This window comes from Varroa destructor, unplaced genomic scaffold, assembly GCF_002443255.2.
Source record: "Varroa destructor unplaced genomic scaffold, Vdes_3.0 BEIS01000005.1, whole genome shotgun sequence".
Taxonomy (NCBI): Eukaryota; Metazoa; Arthropoda; class Arachnida; order Mesostigmata; family Varroidae; genus Varroa; species Varroa destructor.
The window spans coordinates 29,354,729-29,373,195 of record NW_019211458.1 but is presented as its reverse complement, the minus strand read 5'-3'; the positions used below and the strand labels follow the sequence as shown (position 1 = coordinate 29,373,195).

The following is an 18,467-nucleotide window of genomic DNA, read 5'->3' as shown; positions in this document are numbered from 1 at the left end:
TAAAAATATACATCTGTTAGGGTCAGTTCAGCTTGTAGTTTATTTATTATTATTTATTATTATATATTATTTTTTTTATTATTTTATTTTATTTATTATTTAATTATATATATATATTATATATATATATTATCCTAACAGATGTATATAGATATATATATCTATATACATATATATGTTTATAGATATACATACATCAGCTCCGACGGTTGTTTGTACTTTCGGTAATGTGCGATTTCGGATCTAGCCGCTCCAGTTGGAGAATGGCCACACTACTCCGATTAAAAGTAATTTGACAAATCTGAAATCTCCTCTATATAATAATGTTTGAACTCATCCTACAGTAGAAACCACCTCTTGCAATAATGTGATTTCTTGACCCTATCACTGAAAGTCGGACCAAAGGCCGCTTGTTTTAAAACTTAATAAAAAAGTAAAAACAGAGCTGTTGCCATTTCCTGGAATAACTTTGCTGGATGGATGTATCGTGTTGCAAAGACAAACCATTTGTTTTTGCCTTTATATTTACTTGAAAGAATGTAATCAAATTGTAGGAAAGTCGATGTTTTGAAACCGGGGTACTCGTGAATGTTTTCGCGTTTATCATAACTGATTTTATAGGTTAGTCATATTCACAATGTGAATCCAATGGATCGTCCACTTACTGGGTGGTATCTACAGTTACATACTTCCTTTATTGAAGATAAACATAGCGAACCAGTTGTGGCCGCGACGTTTGAAACTATGTATCTTTTGACGAGACTAGTAGGACGAAGTAAAATTTAGCGGAACCAACATATCCTAATGCTGAAACTAAATATAAGCACTTACATGTGTTGAATGTCAACTTGTCGTTTCATAAATCTTTACCTTCTGTAATATATACGGTAGAAGAATTATGGTGGGCATGATAAAGGCTTAAATATTTGAGTGTGGAAAAAGAAATATTATGTATATATAATAGAAATTTTTAAATCGTATCACTTCTGGCTGCCACACCATCCCTGTTGAGTTTAATAACTGCACTGACAGCTTTTTTGCCTATTCTGATTAATTTTTGATGTAGTGGGCCGTTTGTGTGCTTGGCTATACAATAGTACTGAACCTCGTCAAACGGACAGTTTCCCGACGTTCCCTAAATTTCGCGCTCAACTCAAACTAGATTGCGACGATCGCGCTACCGCCACCCTTCAGTGGACTCCCAACGCATCAACACCCGATATGGTGTACTATCAGGTACCTAATAAGCCAATGGACACTAGTAACCATAGTACTCCTACCAAACCGACCACTGAAGATTTCAAGTACGAGTTTGCTTCTCGAGCATTACGGTCAGAAACATGCACTTGATCTTACTCGGCAAATTGAATTCTAGGAATTCAGCTTGAAAGTTTGTATGCGCGCCTGATATAAACAAATTTAGTTGCCCAGCTTCCATTGCAATTCTAACAATTTCGGTGGCGGCTGTGCAAGTAAACTTAATATTACTCTTGTTGTTGTTGTTGCGGTCATTGTTATTTTTGCGTCTTTCAGAGCTATAGCACTGGCAATATGGGCTGGAAAATCTTTCTTCTTGATGAATTTTCGGCAGGTTCCTAGTGAAGTAGGCGGATGTTAAAGCGAAGTGTGTCGAAGATGTTTGTGGCCATCGCTTCTGCGTCTATTTGGCACTTCTCCAATGTTGCTAGATGCTGTCAACAATGCGTGCCCTACACAAACTGTTCAAACTGCCATTGTATATAGCGAAAAGAAATAAATTATGTTCGTTAAAGGAATGGCTCCTGTTTTGGGTAGATATCCGCGAGAGTGATGATAATGAACATAAGTAAGGTAACATTCGACGTTGTATAACCTGTAACCTACAACAACAAAGAAACAAAAACAACAAAAGTTTCTTTATTGAGGACTATGAAATAGATGGGGAGTCCAGTATATAACAGATGCGATATATGCGGTAGAACACATGCAAAGTAGATAAGTTTAGTGCTTAGGTAAAAGCGAGATCCACTTTTCCGAAAATTTGACAACAGTTTTATGTAGCACAGGGGATTGCAATGGGTTTTAAATATTTCCTTTTTACTTACTCGAACAAAAATACTGCGCACTAACGAAACAACGTGTTGCCGCACATACTGATCATTTATTAAACTTGGCGTTCAGGCACAGAAGTCTCACGTAATTGCGTTGCAGGAGAGCCCGCTAAATCTAACAGTTCGTCTTGGCAGAATATTCTTTTCTGGATATGATATCTCCAATAATACAAAACCCGGCGGGACTAATGGTGTTACTGTGTAACTGTAAAGATATAAATTTATTTAACTATGATCAAGAATTTAGGAATTTTTAATGATTTCGATTTAAATGACGAACTATGAAGGAATTATTAGGGAAATCAACATAAAATATTAAGTAAATGTTAATTATTTTTATCGTTATATTATAAGTTCAAAAAAATTAAAACAAGAAAAATAAAAAATAAGAAAATAAAAAGAAAAAAGTTAAATTTAATTAGCAAGTAAAGTGGTTTTATATAACTGTTTTAAGCGCTGTATTTTTTTAGAGCCCACTAAAAACAAAATTCACAAGAAGAGGTTTCTCTCTTCAAATTGAAAAAAAAATTGTCTTTGAGCTAAAAACATTTCTGAGCTTCGATGCGACCAGAAAAATGTTCAGTATACTATTTTCTAGGTCTCTATTAGTACCCAAAACAATTTAGCATTGGTTATTGTGAAAAAATGCCTATTTGATTAATTATTTATTTGTTTTTATTATTTTCTATTTATCCATTTCAAACCGTGTAATTGTTGAATGATTGAAAGTATTGAATTAAGTGGAATCAAATGCCTTTACGTTCTTTTGGTTACAAAATGTTTAGTCTTGTTCCTTCTGGGAGGCGGACTTTTTGAAAACATTTTCGTTGTTTCATATCAGGTATATTAAATACTACAGCTAAAACAACCACTGCTGTGTTCTTTAATGAACATTTTTAAGGAGCCAGGTCAAATGAGCATCAGTTCATGTTTTCGTCCGCGACCGGACGGTCTATATGCTTTTTCTTACACCCATGCTTACGAATGTTTAAAACTGACATTTTGATCAATGAATGAATACGTTTGGAAAGATTTAAAAGCGGTATCGTTATTAGTTTTGTCGTCAATCTTAAATAAATGCTGTTTTCGATTCAGTTTGTGTACAGAATTGTAGTGTATACTTATATGTATACATACATACATATACGAACTGTTGCGCGTTTAACAAAACCCTGCTCTAGATTGACAGCATATATAGGCTTAGTGAAAATCCTACAGCATTGTTACAATAACTTGTTTATTTCGAAGTTCGGACCTTACATTTATTCATATAGGATATATAATTAGTTTTGGTTAACGTCACTGTCGGTACTCATAGCCAAGCCTTTTCTTGCAATCTTGCCATTACCTTGCAACCTATGCTTTTTCGTATTAACAAGCATATATGTTAGAAACGGGGTACTGGCAAAAGTTGAGACTCTGGAAACAACGCTTTTTTGTGGATAATAATAATATCTGCAACGCGACTCTGTTTAACCTTAAACAACTTCATAATCTCTATAAAGTTGTCATCGCTGTAGGATCCGCTCAAAGCCAAGAGCTATGTCTTAACGCACAGAAATGATTATCCCGTAGATTCGAATAAAATACGGCATAAACATCGCATTAAACGAAGAAACTGCTGAGATGAAATCTTCTATTGCCACGTCATTTTTTCCAGTGGCATGCCAACATATCAGAGAATGATTGACATTTATGTTGTAATTTAAATGCTCGAGTTCGACGTCGGCTGTTTTTTTAAACGCCTGGCGCCTTTTATCGATTAATAAACCGTGCTTCACGCCCGGTTTCCTACGTAGGTCATTCAACCGAATGTCCTTAATTTTACTAGGCCAACCCGTTACCACTATCACATCAATGAAATATAAAATTTATGCGACTGGCTATGATTTGAATCTTAGAAAATCAAAATCATACGCCCAAGTTGATAATTACTAGACGGGAACAGATCTAACCGAGGAACAGTGACGCTGGGAAGAATACTCATATGCCATGCTGTTATGCTTAAACGTCCTAAGAATGCTGCTATCAAAAGAGCATGTGAAGATCAAAGTACCGTAGGAACTGTTCTAAAAATAGACATGCTCAAATACATGGGTAGACCAATACGAAATAATGATAAGGAATTGTAATTTTTATTGTTCGCACAGAGCCAGCCAGAGGCAAATACGGTGGTATAGAGCGTCTGACGCTATATTGCTGCTTTCCGGCAAGTATAAAAGCGAAGTTGACGACTTGGAGGAATTTGAGCTATGACAAACGAAAAACTCAATTGTATCTTTTTGAACCTCAACACAGAGCACAGGTATATATAAAAACGTCAGGCCCCCATATAATAAAAGTTCCAAGCATTTACTTCACTTATATTTTAGATTCGAGCACGCGACTAACTGGCTAATCATTTCAACGTGTCTCTTTTTTTTTGAGAAGGCACTAACAAAGATTTCTTTATTGCGAAGAAAAGGCTTCTTTTTTGCCAAAAGTTGGAATTAGCATAAAGAAATGTCCTATAGTGTGGCTCATAGAAAAGCAATAGTTTTCGAAAATATACATTTACACGCAAGTTTACCATAAATAAATTACATTTATTTAATCGAACTTTATAAACGAATTTCTTTTCTCTTTTTTTTTTATAGAGCATGCTGAGGAGTTTGTCCGAGCGTAGTGATATTAAACAAAAATGCAGATGCCTGCATAATCATACTCTAGGCAATATAGAACTGATCTAATAATATTTTATTATTTACACGTTTATTATATGGAGACCATCCCGATGTTAGCTCTAACCATTTTTGCCTTGTGATTATAAATGACATGCTTGGACATGTATATATATTTTAGGAGACTTTTCCTGTACTTTACCACTGCTAAATGCCATTAGTTACTCGATCCCAACAGTAGTACATTGCGATATTCAAATTTTATATAGCTGAAGGGTACATATAATATCTATAGGCTAGTGCACGTCAATGCACTAGCCTATAGATGCCTAGTCCATTTAATGAATTAAAATTACATCGTAGATTCTAACTTTATAATGAAACAGGGCGCATTCTTGGGAGACGTGTTGATAAAGGAAGCTAACCATGTTACATAATCTTTTAGTTTGTTGTTAATAAGAACGTGCTCTTTCATACCAGATTATTATTAAATTAACATGGTATTACACAGACGGAGACGCTGCACATTTGAAATAGGTTAGCCATAGACTCTTCAGTACTTGTTTAGAGGTTATTCCTTCATAAGGGCCATTTCATCTGACGTGAATTTATGAGCAGTGCTTAGCGCATTCGTGCTATGAAGGACATTTAGAAATGGCTACATATCTACGTAATTTTTATGGGTAAATGTATCTTCTTTTATATGTGTTTTGAGCTAAAATACTATTTGTATAGCTCTCTTAACATTATTTTCGTACAAATCTGAACTAGACCGAGATTTCAACTGAATCCGATATCTTTTTTCTTTGCAGCAATTTATCTTTTATTTTTAATTTAATTCATTTAGTCAGGCGGATCCACACTTTGTTAGAAGTGTACCCATGCACAGTGCGTGCACTGGTTTATCCGTAGGCCACTCCTTAAATTCATTTTCTCGTTGAGTTGTCTTAAGGCCATTTTGTTGTTCACTGCTCAAAAAACGTTCTTGGCTTCTTTTTTTAATACAGCGCACTTTAGCACCTGGTAATTAACGTCTATCTTGTCCTGAATGGTACACTTCGATTTTGCCACTGCCACTGATAGTGAGCTGCCGGCATTAGGCACCTCTACAAAGTAAATTTAGACCACAGGGTTAAAATAAACACAATGAAACTTTGGATGATCTGCCAAAGCTAAAAATCTGAGAGATGCACCTCACCAAAAGGTCACAATTCGGGGTTAGGGGAGCAACGAAGATACATAGTCGTGGACCGAAGGTCTTCACTGAAATGTTCCTCCTAACCGGCATTTTTCCCTGCTCCGGACACCAAGTCCTTGGTAGCTGTACGTATTTCTTTTTTATGAGGCGAGTAGTTTAAGGCAACATTAAGGACTACTTTCTCGTTAAGCTTGGTTGATAGTATCTGTTCATCGCGCGTGTGCTGAAAGGACCTCGACAGGTGTGCTGTGTTACCAAGTATACGAACACAAATTCTTTCTTCATTTAACTTATTGAGGTTGTCAAACATTTCGCGGAGTCGTCTTTCTGCCAGTATCATCAGTGTGTGGATTTCTTTCCGGCTCTTTCTGAAGTTCTTTATCGAAAATGCGTACGTTGTCACTCCAAAGATGTTGAACTCGTGATAAGAAAACAAAACTCGTGATGGCTTAGTTAGGTTTTTGAAATCCATGCGAGTGTCCTTCAGATGTCTTTTTTATGTTGTCTTGCGAAGTTTCGATTTCCATCCATAACTAGAGCTAGGTAATGGCCCAAACGACCCTGTTAAATCACGTATAGTGCAATCTTTTCAGACCAGGATAATTTAAATTTATGTAACAATTGAGTTACTTCGTCACGCTTCGTTGTGTTATCCTTTGCGTTCCATTCGTAGATAGCTGACTTTGTCCAGCGAGAATGACGATAACTAGCAAAGTCTCGAAAAGATGATCTGGCAAGCTCAGTGGAATTAGCTAGCTCTATTAGCAAATAATTGTGTCAACACAGATAAAAGATTAGTAGCTTTTTAAGTTTGACTAAAAGCACAAATTAAACATTGCCAAGGTCTTTCCTAAAGAACATAGCTGCAGCATCTGTTTTCGATTATTTTTTTAAACGCCTGTTTCGTTGCGACATGATGTAAACTTCTCAATCGAATTTGTATCGAAACACAGGCCATCATTGGTAGTCACCTACTATTGAAGTAGCGCTTTTCTGCTAGGAATGGAGTTCCGCTTAACGCCCTGATTTTATAAAACAATTATGATTGTAACTTACTTGGGTCGTTCGGAGGCTATGTATTTTTGCGTATGTACGTGCACTTCAAGATTGTTTAATTTAAATAAGTGATACTCTATACTAATGACAATAGCAATGATAATGCTAACATAGGAAAAATGTCAACGTAGAAAAAGGGTGATGCAATTTTGCTTGATTTGGGTAACGTTTGCAGGATACTGTTTTAACTGTAATTTTTTGCAAAAATGCTTTTCTATACGTTCGTACATAATGTAGTGCAAACGTGGAGATATGTCTAGGCAGTTTCTGGACTTATGGCGGTGAAACAACAACCGCTACACAATTATGGGTTGTTTATAACCCACTGTCGGTCCCCGCTTACGAATATTGCCTATTCCCAACGACTCCCGTCAGTTTCATCGAAGAGGCCGCGCGCGGTTATGGATGTATTACACCTTTTCTTCGTCCACGGAAATTTCGGAAATTGTTTCATTTTTGTACCACTCTATGTTTCAATAAGATTGGTTGCTTCAAGTTTTAGACGCCTTATGATTGAGACGGTTGAAATGCTTAGCATAACTATACACGAAGTCAGTGGCAGTGTTATAAAGTTAAGTATATCTAATTAAGTTCGGCCAATTTTAAAGAATGTTAATAAAATGCAGTGCAATTACAAAGCAAACTCGCGTTTTAAGTACATACAAAATAACGCTCTAAAAAGTGTTCCTACCATGATTAGACAAGATCCATTTCAGAAGGATCTAAAATGTACAGTCCTGTTTTATCATAAGATGGAGATCTCTAATGTCCGCATTTTTTTTGAGACAGATAGCCCAATGTATTGACCTTCTTTACCATGCTATTTAACGTGTAAAATTTAAACCCGTATGCACGGAAGTCCTTTACATGTACAGGGTAACATGTCTAAATGGAGAATTTTTCTGATGTTTTATTTCCAAGACTGTTTACGAACAAAACAGACGTTTCAACGAAATGTTTTTATGTGTTAGAAAAGTTATCCTTAACGGTCATCCTTAATCAGTATCGTCACCATCTACCGCGCATACAGCTTCGCCAGGACTGAAATAGCTAGATGTTTACAAAATACTCTTCCTTTAATCCGCAAATAATTTTTTAATTTCAAACGTGCGTTAAGTGATATTAGTAGAAGTAAGCTCGTTAAAGTACTTATATACAAAAAATGTTGGCTAATAATGAAGTTCCAAAAACGTATAGGTTTAAAATGACCAAAGTATTTTGAAGATCCAAAAAGATGTAAAACCCTTACTTACTTAAATGTCCTGGTTGACAATTTCTGGTGACAAGTCCTGGTGACAAGGCAGCTGTTATATATATATATATATATATATATAGATGTTAATCAATTTCGATAAAATTCTTAAGTCCTTTAAATATAAGCTTTTTTGAAAATCCGTCTCGGAATCTTCAGAAGCCGCAGAGAAACTGATAGTAACGTAAAATATCATATTATTTGACACAACCTTTGTTAACTAATCCAAGTTAAATTAATAAGCACACAAAAGCTTTTCAGTATGGGCAGTAATTAAAGCGCTTGTTGGTCACTTTCTATAAAAAGGCATATCCTTGATAGCGCGATTAACGTGTTTATCTGTGAAGCTTCAGGCCATATGGTAGTCAAGGTTAGAAGGCGAGCGTAGATATATTGCGTTCTGTGTTGGAACCCAGGCGTCTTACGTAACGCCGAACGACTTGAATAAAACACCAAGAAACGTTTTCTGGCCTTAGAAGGTGCAGTAATTTAAACTCCTAATTTCATTTAATTATAAGGTCCTTGATAATGTCATTGCCAGATGAAGTTGCGTACTATGATTCTGTAACCAAGCGCTTCTTTACAACGATCTCTAATTAATTTTACTTTTTTGTTTTGGATAGTTTAAGATTTACCTGCTATTTGATTTTTGCTTGTCTAAGAAACAATAATAATAATGGTTGAAATAAAATTCTATCATGTAATTGCTGCTTCTGGTGCGCTGTTATAAATACTCCTGTTTCACTAGGATAAAGAACACACCATTTTAAACGTTAGCCGACTATCTAACAGTATCTAGCGCGTGAACCACTAGGAAGAGCACTAACTCAGGTCTAGAAGGCGTTAGATGATTATAACGAATGGAGGTTGTCAATCTAATTCAACGCCATCAGTCCAGCCGCGGCATTAGTAGCTATATAGGAGGTCTGCCTAAAGTTTATGTTCCTGTAAAACGCTTAAAAAGCCAATGCATTATATAACTTATTGGCATTAAATAGGCTTAGCTTTCGGATACACCTTTTCCATGAGAATTAGCTTAGTTCGATACATGTGTAGCGGCTCGACCTCGAAAGTATATGCGCCTTTGAAACAACCTCCATCGCTTAATGAGCTAGCGTAGTAAACAAGTGGAACCTGCAATAAATATACAATTTCAGGTAAAAAGCAAAACATATCGATACATGTTGTCGTACTCCTCATTAGCGATATCAGTGCTGGATCCCGCAATGAATTGTTCTGGTGGCGCTGCTTCGATGCCTCGGCTTAGAATAACTCGTCAATTTATCTCGTATTGGTCTACACCTTTTAGCTCAGCTGCCATCGAATACACATAATATTGGTTAAACCCTGTCTTAGATGTGTGACTAGATAGACTCTAAAGATACCCTACTTATTAATTAGCCTTGTCCCCTTCAGTGACACAGAATGTATACGAAATATGTTTAATTTAATAATAAACACGCGTAGATAGTATATCCCTGGCAGTCACACATTTGAAAGCATCTTTGCTTTACACTGGCATTATATTTTAGGCGGAGTATTGATGCTAAATAATTTCAAGCCTCTGCAAAAAACAAATGGAATCGATTATTGGCTTAGTCGTTCGCGCTGCAAATAACCGCTACTTTTTTATTTAATGCAAACTGCGAAAAGTTGTTTGTGAAATTCAGTATAGAAACTAGAGTATTACATTCAAGCGTTTTTTCATGTTATACATATGTGATTTAGTGCATATATTTTCGACGCGTCACACATGTTATTGTTTTTTTACAAGTCTCACCACTTCGAATATTAAGTCCAGTACTGCTGTTAAGTATTCCTTCAAATGGTTGAGCCCTTCTAGCACGAAACGAAGTGCGACTGCGTCCGGGTTCTAACCTAGATTACCACGTTTTCCTGGAACTAGTAGGCAAACACTCTATCACTATACCATCACAAAGACAACCGAGTACTCTAATGATGCCTCTGGTGTACGTGTTTGAATATATACATAATTGTCTGAATTTAGAACTCAGTCTTCGAGTCCAACACCGTAGAATTTTATTTAGTAAAAAAAAAATTTTTGCGCTTAAATATTGACATATCTAATGAAAACGTTTAAATGATAAAAGTATCGCCAGTGTATATTGTCTTAGCTAAGTACAGTAATATTTGTAAAATATTTTTTCTCAATTTTTGCTTGAGTACTGCGATCTTAATTTTGTTATAATAGTCAGACGTCGTCATCTTCAAATGTACAATAAATAACAATAATTATTATTTTTACTAGCAATTGTTTACTCTCATCAAGAAGTAAAGCCCTGAATACGATACAATCGATTTGTATATTTTAATTATGTTTAATCCTTTATCTAAAGTAGAAGAAGAGCTGTGATCTAACCTACATCTAGGTAGCCGTCCTCAGAATATTATTTGCTGTACGAGTAAGAAACATTGGTTAACAATTTACAAAATATTTATTTACACAAAATCCCTGATTAGTATGAGCGACTTTTAGTAACCCTGATTTTCTATAATATATCAGTCGTAAATTATTCAGCTACTTATATTTAAGACTTAATAAGTACCTCACAGCTATTAAGTCTTAAGGGTCTCTAGCTGTGCACATGCTTCAGCTTGGTTAGTTTTATTATTGTTATTACGATTAATGTTGAAACGAATCGATCTGTATACCAACGAAACTTATGATAAGTTTCTGACATCGGATAGGGTGACCGGCGAGGTATAAAATGATACTATTCCCGATGAAGTTCGGTAGTTTGCTTTTTTTGTTATTTTAATCACATAGACATGTGTTACATGATGTGACGCTATCCACGGAATTCTGCAAATTTTTGCGGACGGCACATAAGCGATTTACGTTCACACACTGTGACTCCGCTATCCATTTATCTATACGTATTAACTTTTCCAACATTCGAACGCAAATTGCAAAACAAATTATTGCTTGTAAATTTTGCATCGTTTCATGCCTTTTGATTTGTTATTATATATGCCATTGTTCCATCTACTAGCAAAGCAGAATAGAAAACATATAGGTACACACATTTAGAATTACGACTCCCAACTAATTTGTGTGACGCAATGGTATAATTAGATGAACAGCAGAACTTTTTTATGGTGCCAATGTAAGTTGAAGTCGCCACTATTTTAGGTACTGCTAAAAAGCAAATTAAAACACAATCAGATATAGTATATGTATATATATTTATATTTATTTTATACACAATACAATAACATTGATTTTATTATTACTTCATTGCATCTTGGTGTGGCACACGTAGAGTGAACGAACCGGTCTAAAAAATAATTTGTTAATATTTGACACTACAGTATACCTCTCGCACACGGTTCACATAAAATTAAAATATTTTCTCGGCTCGATAATCTCCTTGAGAAGTTCATCGTTTGCGCACTTTCCTTAACTGTACATTCACTAAGAAATCAATATAGTTAAACGACATTGTCGCCAGTCCATACTTGTTGGATGGTGTTACCTAAGGAAGCGTCTTTTAGTCGTTGTACTCTGCGCTGTTCAATAAACTCGTCAAACTCCGATACTCCGGATGTTTTCGCTGCACAGGTACCGAAGTCCTCCGCTTCGATTAGCGACGTCGATTTTTTCCCGCCCATTTCACTATATCCTGTACAGCCGATAATTCTTCGAGCTTGCCATTGATAGTGCAGTATCGCAGCTAGAAATTGCCAAAAAGTAAGTTCTGGCCATAATGACGGAATGAACTCGACCACAGTAAAACCCGTCTGCCACAATAGAAAATCCGATAGTCGAACTTCACCGGAGGTCCGCACCAAAAGGTCTGGGTCAGGCGAGTCACGTGAATACATTGCTGACGATAAGAGCGCTTCACTGAAATGTCGTACTTTAACAATGCCTTTGTTCGCGCCTGCAACCAGATTTTCAATTGCAGTACACATCTCCTCCCGAGACGTATAACTCAGTCCAATATTAAGAAAGTATTTCGTGTTATGCTGGGTTACTAGTGTGAGTTCCGCGCACACCTGCTGAAGTGACACGGGCAGATAGGTAGTGTTGCCAAGCACTCGGATTCGGACGCCTTCGTCTTCTAACTGTTTTCGATCTTCAAGAATTTCACGGAACTTGTTTTCTGCTAGATTCATTAACGCATCCACTTCTTTTTGATTTCGTTTGAAATTTTCTATAGAGAATGCGTATACCGTCACCTCAGTGATGCCAAGCTGACGACACCAAAACAACACTTCCGACAACTTATTAAAGCCTTCATTGTGACCTTCAATTGCTGTTTTTTTATGCAGTTTGGCATATCTACGATTGCCGTCCATAATGACCGCTAAGTGCTTAGGTATACGGCCCTGCCGCAGAACGCGGGCCGTAATCGATTCTAACCACGACAATTCGTACTGACGCAACAGCCCATCCTTTGAAGTTTTTTTCTTCTCCATAGTCGACACTTCCAACATCTGTGATCCAACGCCGCCTCCAGAGTCCGGCATCAAGCTCAGCGCGCCTTACTTGGCACTGTGTTGACTAGCTAACAAACTGATAACCGCTCCGGTTAGCTGTCGTGTCACCTGCACATAGCATCTGCAATAATCGGCGATTCCTAGAAAACACTCCACAGCATCGCATGCCACAATGGAACGTCTGCAGCCGAATCATATACTCATACTAGTTTAATCAGAGGCTGCGGGTAATCGGCGGGTCCACATGACGTGTATCACCCTCGCAGCCCCGGAACAGCGCGACTCGCCGGCACTTCCGTTAATTAGAAAGAAGCGCACGGAAGCAAGTGACTTTGCCCAGGTTCACTTCTTTGGGACAACCTATTTTCGCTCAAATTTTGCAGAAATCTACCGAGACACTGCCTATAATCCGCACTCATTTCTTTATCAAGGTCAAGGTTCTAGCAGTAGAAAATCGTCGCTAATTATTTTTGTTGGCAGAAGTCGAAATCGGCCATCTTTAACAGTTTGTGAAGTCGTACTGTGTCGTGCACTTTGGCCGGTCACTTGCTTGTGAAATCAACTTAGCTGTGACGTCTCTTGTTAATTTTCTGCATTTCAAGTATTTTCCCACATCGAACGGGTGCGTCGAATCGTAAGTTCGACTAGGGGCTACATTTTAATCAGTTTACGGCGCAAAGTTATCTTAATCCAATGTCGTTGTTGTTAGTTTACGCAAGTCGCGCACCCACGTGCGATCAGCATTTTTTGTTCCTTTATTAAAATTGAGTTCAATTGCTTCTTGTTAAGAATCGGTTGTCTTGAACGAGTTGAGAGAATAGGTTGTTACAAAACAATTTCAAATAAGTTTTGTGATGTTGATGATTAAACAATGCACACTGATTTCGACGGGACGCGGTCAGCGCCTTTGTACGCGCGGGTGGTGCCGGCTTTTCAATTGTTCGACCGCTAAGCTATAGAGCCATTACTTAAGCCAGATACAGATAACACTAGAAAAATAACACTATTTTTCTAATAAGACACTCACTCATGCTCTACGGTTGTTTCGTTTTTCCTAAATTTTAATAGTATTAACTCAACATGGCGGCCGCGCAGATTTTTAACACTTTGGGTAAACTCGGTATCGGTCTTACTGTCGCTGGAGGAATTGTAAACAGTGCCCTCTACAATGGTAAGTTTAGAACTTACACCATTGACACCGTTGTTTCATGACAACAAGTATGGTTTAGGCAAAAATGTCTGCTTCTATTCAGTAATAGATGTCAGAGCAACGATAAGTTTCGTATTGCTGATCGACCTATTATTTGGACACGATTCTATAGTAAACAATACAATGAGTCATTGCTTGAGCAGTGTCACTGCAGGATCGTTGTTCCAGTGATACGCTCAAATCGTGAAATAAATTTGATCAACACTAATGTGCAAAATGCATCTTTGAAGAATAACTGTTCATCGTATCGATCGTCGTCGGCGCATAAGGGTGGTTTATTACGCGGATTTTCACGAGACTAATGCTATCTCTGACTTGATGTGGCCTCACTCCATACATCAGCTTTGTGTCTGTGAAACACACTGGACTTATTAACTAATGGTTCAATATACATTTGGGAAAGTTCAGCTAATCATTTTCTGTATGTGCAATGGCTTGTATGTTTCATACGACCATTTGTGAGAGTGACTGGTTACTATGCTTCACTATACGAAGACATGCTTCCTCAACATTTTTCGACGTTATATTTTGCTGTTTATGATGCTGGCATTTAATCTAATGAGATCTAAGCAATCGTCGGTTTCTCTGTAAACTATATTCCTGCTTCCTGCAACAAAGATAGAAAAAAAGCTCAAAATCGGGATCCTACGTCTACTGCCAGTCCTCGCGATATGTGTACCTTGAATTATCTTTCGTTTTATCCGTTTATCTTCCGAAAACTGATGAGCACCACACACAGTCTTGTTATAAACCTGACGGGAAAAGATGTTTTTTAAGTAAGAAGAAATGCTAACAATACCAAGTTTACATGTATTGAAAATGCATAGCTATAAAATAGCGTTCGGGTGCGCGCACCCGTAGCTTCTCTAGAAGTTTGTTGTAAGTCTTAAAATTCGAAGATCGTAAGGCGCACTTGGTCAACAGTCGGCCAGGGCAAAAACATTAGTTGGATTTTATGCGACTTATCGTATCTATCGCAAAAACCAGCGAACACAAGTCACAAAGACGTCAATGTGCCTGCTAATACCTGTAAATCAAATCAGATCGCAATACCGTGATTTCAGTGATTCTAGCGCGTTACACCAGAACTAGTTCGCCAGTCAGCAGTTATCGTTCAATTCGTGTTTTCAGTCGACGGGGGGCACCGAGCCGTTATCTTCGATCGCTTCACAGGCGTGAAAAACTTTGTCGTTGGCGAAGGCACTCATTTTCTCATCCCGTGGGTGCAGAGGCCAATTATCTACGATGTGCGTTCACAGCCGCGAAACGTGCCCGTTCTTACCGGATCGAAAGATTTGCAGACTGTAAGCATTACATTGCGTATTCTCTATAGGCCAGCTGCTGAGTCTTTGCCAAAGATTTATACTACTCTCGGCGTTGACTACGATGAGAGGGTTTTACCGTCGATTACTACCGAAGTTCTAAAGGCTGTAGTGGCACAATTCGACGCTTCGGAAATGATCACCCAACGAGAGATGGTCAGCCAACGCGTCTCCGAGGATTTGGTCGAGCGAGCCGCACAATTCGGTCTTATCCTCGATGACATCTCAATCGTATGTTTCTAAGTGCATCACCATGTTAAATAGTGGTTTTATTGTTTGATGAGTGTTAGGCAAACAAAGGCAACCGTTTGAACCAAGTAAAATTCAACCTTGCTTTTGAACACGACTGTTCAGTACAGAGCTGATATTAGAAAATGACCACCTTTTGAGGGTCAAAACTTAGTTAAAACGTTGTCACTTAGGAAAAAACTATTTAGGGGTTGGATGCTATTTATCTTCGTATTTATATAAACTGCCGTTATCTCGCACTTTATGTTAAAGAACACCTATGTGAAGCAAAACGCTAGGGCATGTTTATTTTAACATTATTTTGTATCGACCCAACAGTAACAGATTATTACATAGCAACTTTATGTATGTTTCCATAAAAAGGTGTTCATGTATGACGCACACTTAAAGTAAAAGTATTAATCAGGGCAATCAAAACGCCATTTGAGCGGCATAATTAATTTTTCCCGAGCTTTCCTGCTTTTTCATAGGCGCGATTAACAGCAATTGTTGGTCTTTCTGTGCATGTATGATGAGTTATTTAGCTTTTTCATATTAGGCAATTCATAACGTACGAGAGACAATAAGCAATACAACTTGGTTAGGTTAGGCCGAGCAAGCCATGTCAAGATAAATTGTTCACTTTCTGTGTAGGAAATGGACTAGAACTGCTTGTTTTCATATACTCAACGATCTAAACGTATATTTCATAACTATGCTAAGATGAGCTTTATTTATTGCTACTGTCGGCTGAGTAGACACATTTGACATTTGGACGGGAGTTTACCGCCGCCGTCGAATTAAAACAGGTCGCCCAGCAGGAAGCCGAGAGGGCTCGTTTTCTCGTCGAAAAGGCCGAGCAGCAGAAGAAAGCCGCTGTCATCTCGGCCGAAGGTGAATCTCAGGCCGCTTCTCTGCTCGCTAAGGTAAATCGTTCTACACACGTATTTTTTACAGTTACGAATAAACAGGTAATCGAATGGGACCGGATAAGTAGCCTGGTTGTGGAATTACGGCATCGTCAAAAGTTGTCAGTATTTCAAACCTCGGTTGGATAGTTCATTTGAACATGCTGGGCATGCTAGGTTTGTACAACGAGAAAAAGAGGAGGCAAAAATCCGTAAAAAGAGATTTTCAGTGGAACTATAACTGTGGTTTGAGTTCATTCCTCTATCTTAATAATAATGCTATACTACAATTATCTCATATGATGCATTTAGAAGTTTATTATTTTATTACTTTAGTAATAATACTATAGTTTGTTTGGTTACTTTGAAAAATTACAAAGTGTATATACGATATCTATTCTGATAGGTTTTTCGTGTTTTCTCCTTGTTTTCCGTCACAGGCCTTTGGTGATGCCGGTGACGCCCTCGTTGAAATTCGTCGTCTAGAGGCCGCCGAAGATATTGCTATGCAGCTAAGTCGGTCACGCAACGTTGCTTATTTACCACATGGGCAAAATATATTGTTGAGTCTTCCAACGGGCAATTAGATTAAGCAAACCGATAAAACAAGATATCGAAACGTAACATGCGTTTAATAGAGGCCGGCCCGTTGCAAGCCGCAGTTCTATTTTGTGGCATACGACGGCGCTGCCGTTAGCTATTACTATTCTTATTAATGCCGCTAATATTATTGAATTGCTTATATTTCTATTGTTTTATTAGTAATACACAATCACTATAGTATTATCGCTGCGTGCAGCATCGCATGTCAAAAGTTTCGGTAAATTAATTTCATTGGTGTCATGCTTTCTAATGCGGTGCACATGTCTCATTTCACAGAACTTACGCGTGTTCTTTCCCTTTTGGTATATAGAAAAAAATCTAGTTGGCAAATCTAGCCACAGTAATTGTTGTATATGAGAAAGGAACTTGCTCGGGCACGCCCGGAGTGAATGGTGATTTTGACGAGGTGTGCTAAAAGTATAGAAAATTAACATTACGGAAATGTGAGGACACGTCTAAAAAAATGAGCTGAAGAAGTTATACATAGCTGCACAAGCACGCAATTTGTTCATGGAGCAAAGGGATGCAAAATACCAGACGAAAAGCAGAGGAAAAATACCATGTGTTTTTACGAGAATAAATGGGATTTTATTTTACAAGCAGTTGCATGATCATTTAACAAATACATAGCTATAGCATGGCTCGTCATTATTGTCGTCGTTTAGACTTAGTTTACAGGTGGTAGATGGTGGCTCGAAATAGCTCAGTTCCTGGTTTTAGAAATTTATAAAAACATATCCTGATATCATATATCAACGAAACCCGGCGGAAAATATGGGCAATCTGGAGTTCTCCTGGTAATCTACAAAAAAGAAAAACCAGCAGAGAAGTATATAATTCGCTGACGAGCTATTTGTCGGTTGAACATTTGTTTATAAATTGTATCCCGCAATTATTATCGTCGTTCCATTAAAAACAATGTTTGGTACTGTGCCTAAAAAACCTAACAAAGTGTAACAGTTCTATCGCTGCTTGCCTGGTTTTAATACGTGAAAACTGATAACCTAGCTTCGGATGCTGAAAATTAGTTGGTTGGAATGTTTGATTTGTCAAATATATATATATATATATATATATATATATATATATATATGTTTTGATTCCAAATTGTGTAAAGGACTTCCAATTCTTTTCGGCGAACATGCATTTGATAACGTCATGTGAGGAAAACATGTTCACATTTATCAGACGAGCGTAATAAAATACATGTGGATAAACATGCTGTGAATTTTCGGTAAAGTATCCACACCGCAAAAAGGTAAAAATAACCTTAGGCAGTGCTGAGAATAATGTTTGACAATAATATAAAAAATATCCTATATCTCCTACCACAGACTGGTAGTGGAACTATTGGGTAGCATTGGAGGTGCCGTCGTGGCGCAACCGTTTTCGTCTGAGTGATCCGGGCAGTCCACTGTGCCATCGCAAATTTTCTCGCCTTCGCTGAGGACCAACAACTCCGCAGAGCATGCTGCA

General features: G+C 37.6%; 4 protein-coding genes across 8 annotated transcripts in view; 2 read left to right on the top strand and 2 right to left on the bottom strand.

Moving 5' to 3' along the window:
- knk (cytochrome and DOMON domain-containing protein knickkopf) overlaps positions 1 to 1,771 on the top strand; it is an 11,955-nt gene extending 10,184 nt beyond the window's left edge. For both annotated transcript variants that reach the window (XM_086991040.1, XM_022808313.2), the window contains 2 exons: positions 1,067 to 1,236; positions 1,534 to 1,771. In XM_086991040.1, the coding sequence (XP_086847166.1) occupies positions 1,067 to 1,236; positions 1,534 to 1,599 (236 nt within the window). In that variant the 3' untranslated portion in view covers positions 1,600 to 1,771. The remainder of the gene's footprint in view (positions 1 to 1,066; positions 1,237 to 1,533) is intronic.
- A 6,725-nt stretch (positions 1,772 to 8,496) lies between these two features.
- The window catches only part of LOC111250999 (uncharacterized), a 21,901-nt gene continuing 11,930 nt past the window's right edge, over positions 8,497 to 18,467 (bottom strand). Inside the window, exons 7-8 of one of the 3 annotated variants that reach the window (XM_022807114.2) lie at positions 18,321 to 18,462; positions 17,555 to 17,793 (exon numbers count right to left, since the gene is read on the bottom strand). In XM_022807114.2, coding sequence (XP_022662849.1) covers position 17,793; positions 18,321 to 18,462 — 143 coding nt within the window. In that variant the 3' untranslated portion in view covers positions 17,555 to 17,792. Of the gene's footprint in view, positions 10,159 to 17,554; positions 18,463 to 18,467 lie in introns of those variants that run through there. The other 2 variants (XM_022807116.2, XM_022807112.2) reach the window with 2 other exon arrangements.
- Dhdds (Dehydrodolichyl diphosphate synthase subunit) lies at positions 11,445 to 12,942 on the bottom strand. The gene has a single exon (XM_022807117.2). The coding sequence runs from the start codon at positions 12,748 to 12,750 to the stop codon at positions 11,710 to 11,712; it is 1,041 nt and encodes a 346-aa protein (XP_022662852.1). The 5' UTR covers positions 12,751 to 12,942; the 3' UTR covers positions 11,445 to 11,709.
- On the top strand, positions 13,197 to 17,590 carry Phb1 (prohibitin 1). Of its 2 annotated transcripts, none has more exons than XM_022807118.2 (5): positions 13,197 to 13,354; positions 13,789 to 13,891; positions 15,062 to 15,483; positions 16,239 to 16,406; positions 16,829 to 17,590. In XM_022807118.2, the coding sequence occupies exons 2-5, from the start codon at positions 13,801 to 13,803 to the stop codon at positions 16,973 to 16,975; spliced, it is 828 nt and encodes a 275-aa protein (XP_022662853.1). In that variant the 5' UTR covers positions 13,197 to 13,354; positions 13,789 to 13,800; the 3' UTR covers positions 16,976 to 17,590. The 2 variants fall into 2 exon arrangements, with proteins under 2 accessions (XP_022662853.1, XP_086847368.1); XM_086991242.1 differs by having other exon boundaries at positions 13,325 to 13,342.

Bases quoted from the DNA above. Each gene is read 5' to 3' on its own strand.
- Dhdds (XM_022807117.2), bottom strand. From the start codon at position 12,750: ATGCCGGACTCTGGAGGCGGCGTTGGATCACAGATGTTGGAAGTGTCG.
- Phb1 (XM_022807118.2), top strand. From the start codon at position 13,801: ATGGCGGCCGCGCAGATTTTTAACACTTTGGGTAAACTCGGTATCGGT. The intron at 13,892-15,061 runs GTAAGTTTAGAA...TCGTGTTTTCAG, and splicing joins AAACAGTGCCCTCTACAATG to TCGACGGGGGGCACCGAGCC. The intron at 15,484-16,238 runs GTATGTTTCTAA...TCGGCTGAGTAG, and splicing joins TCCTCGATGACATCTCAATC to ACACATTTGACATTTGGACG.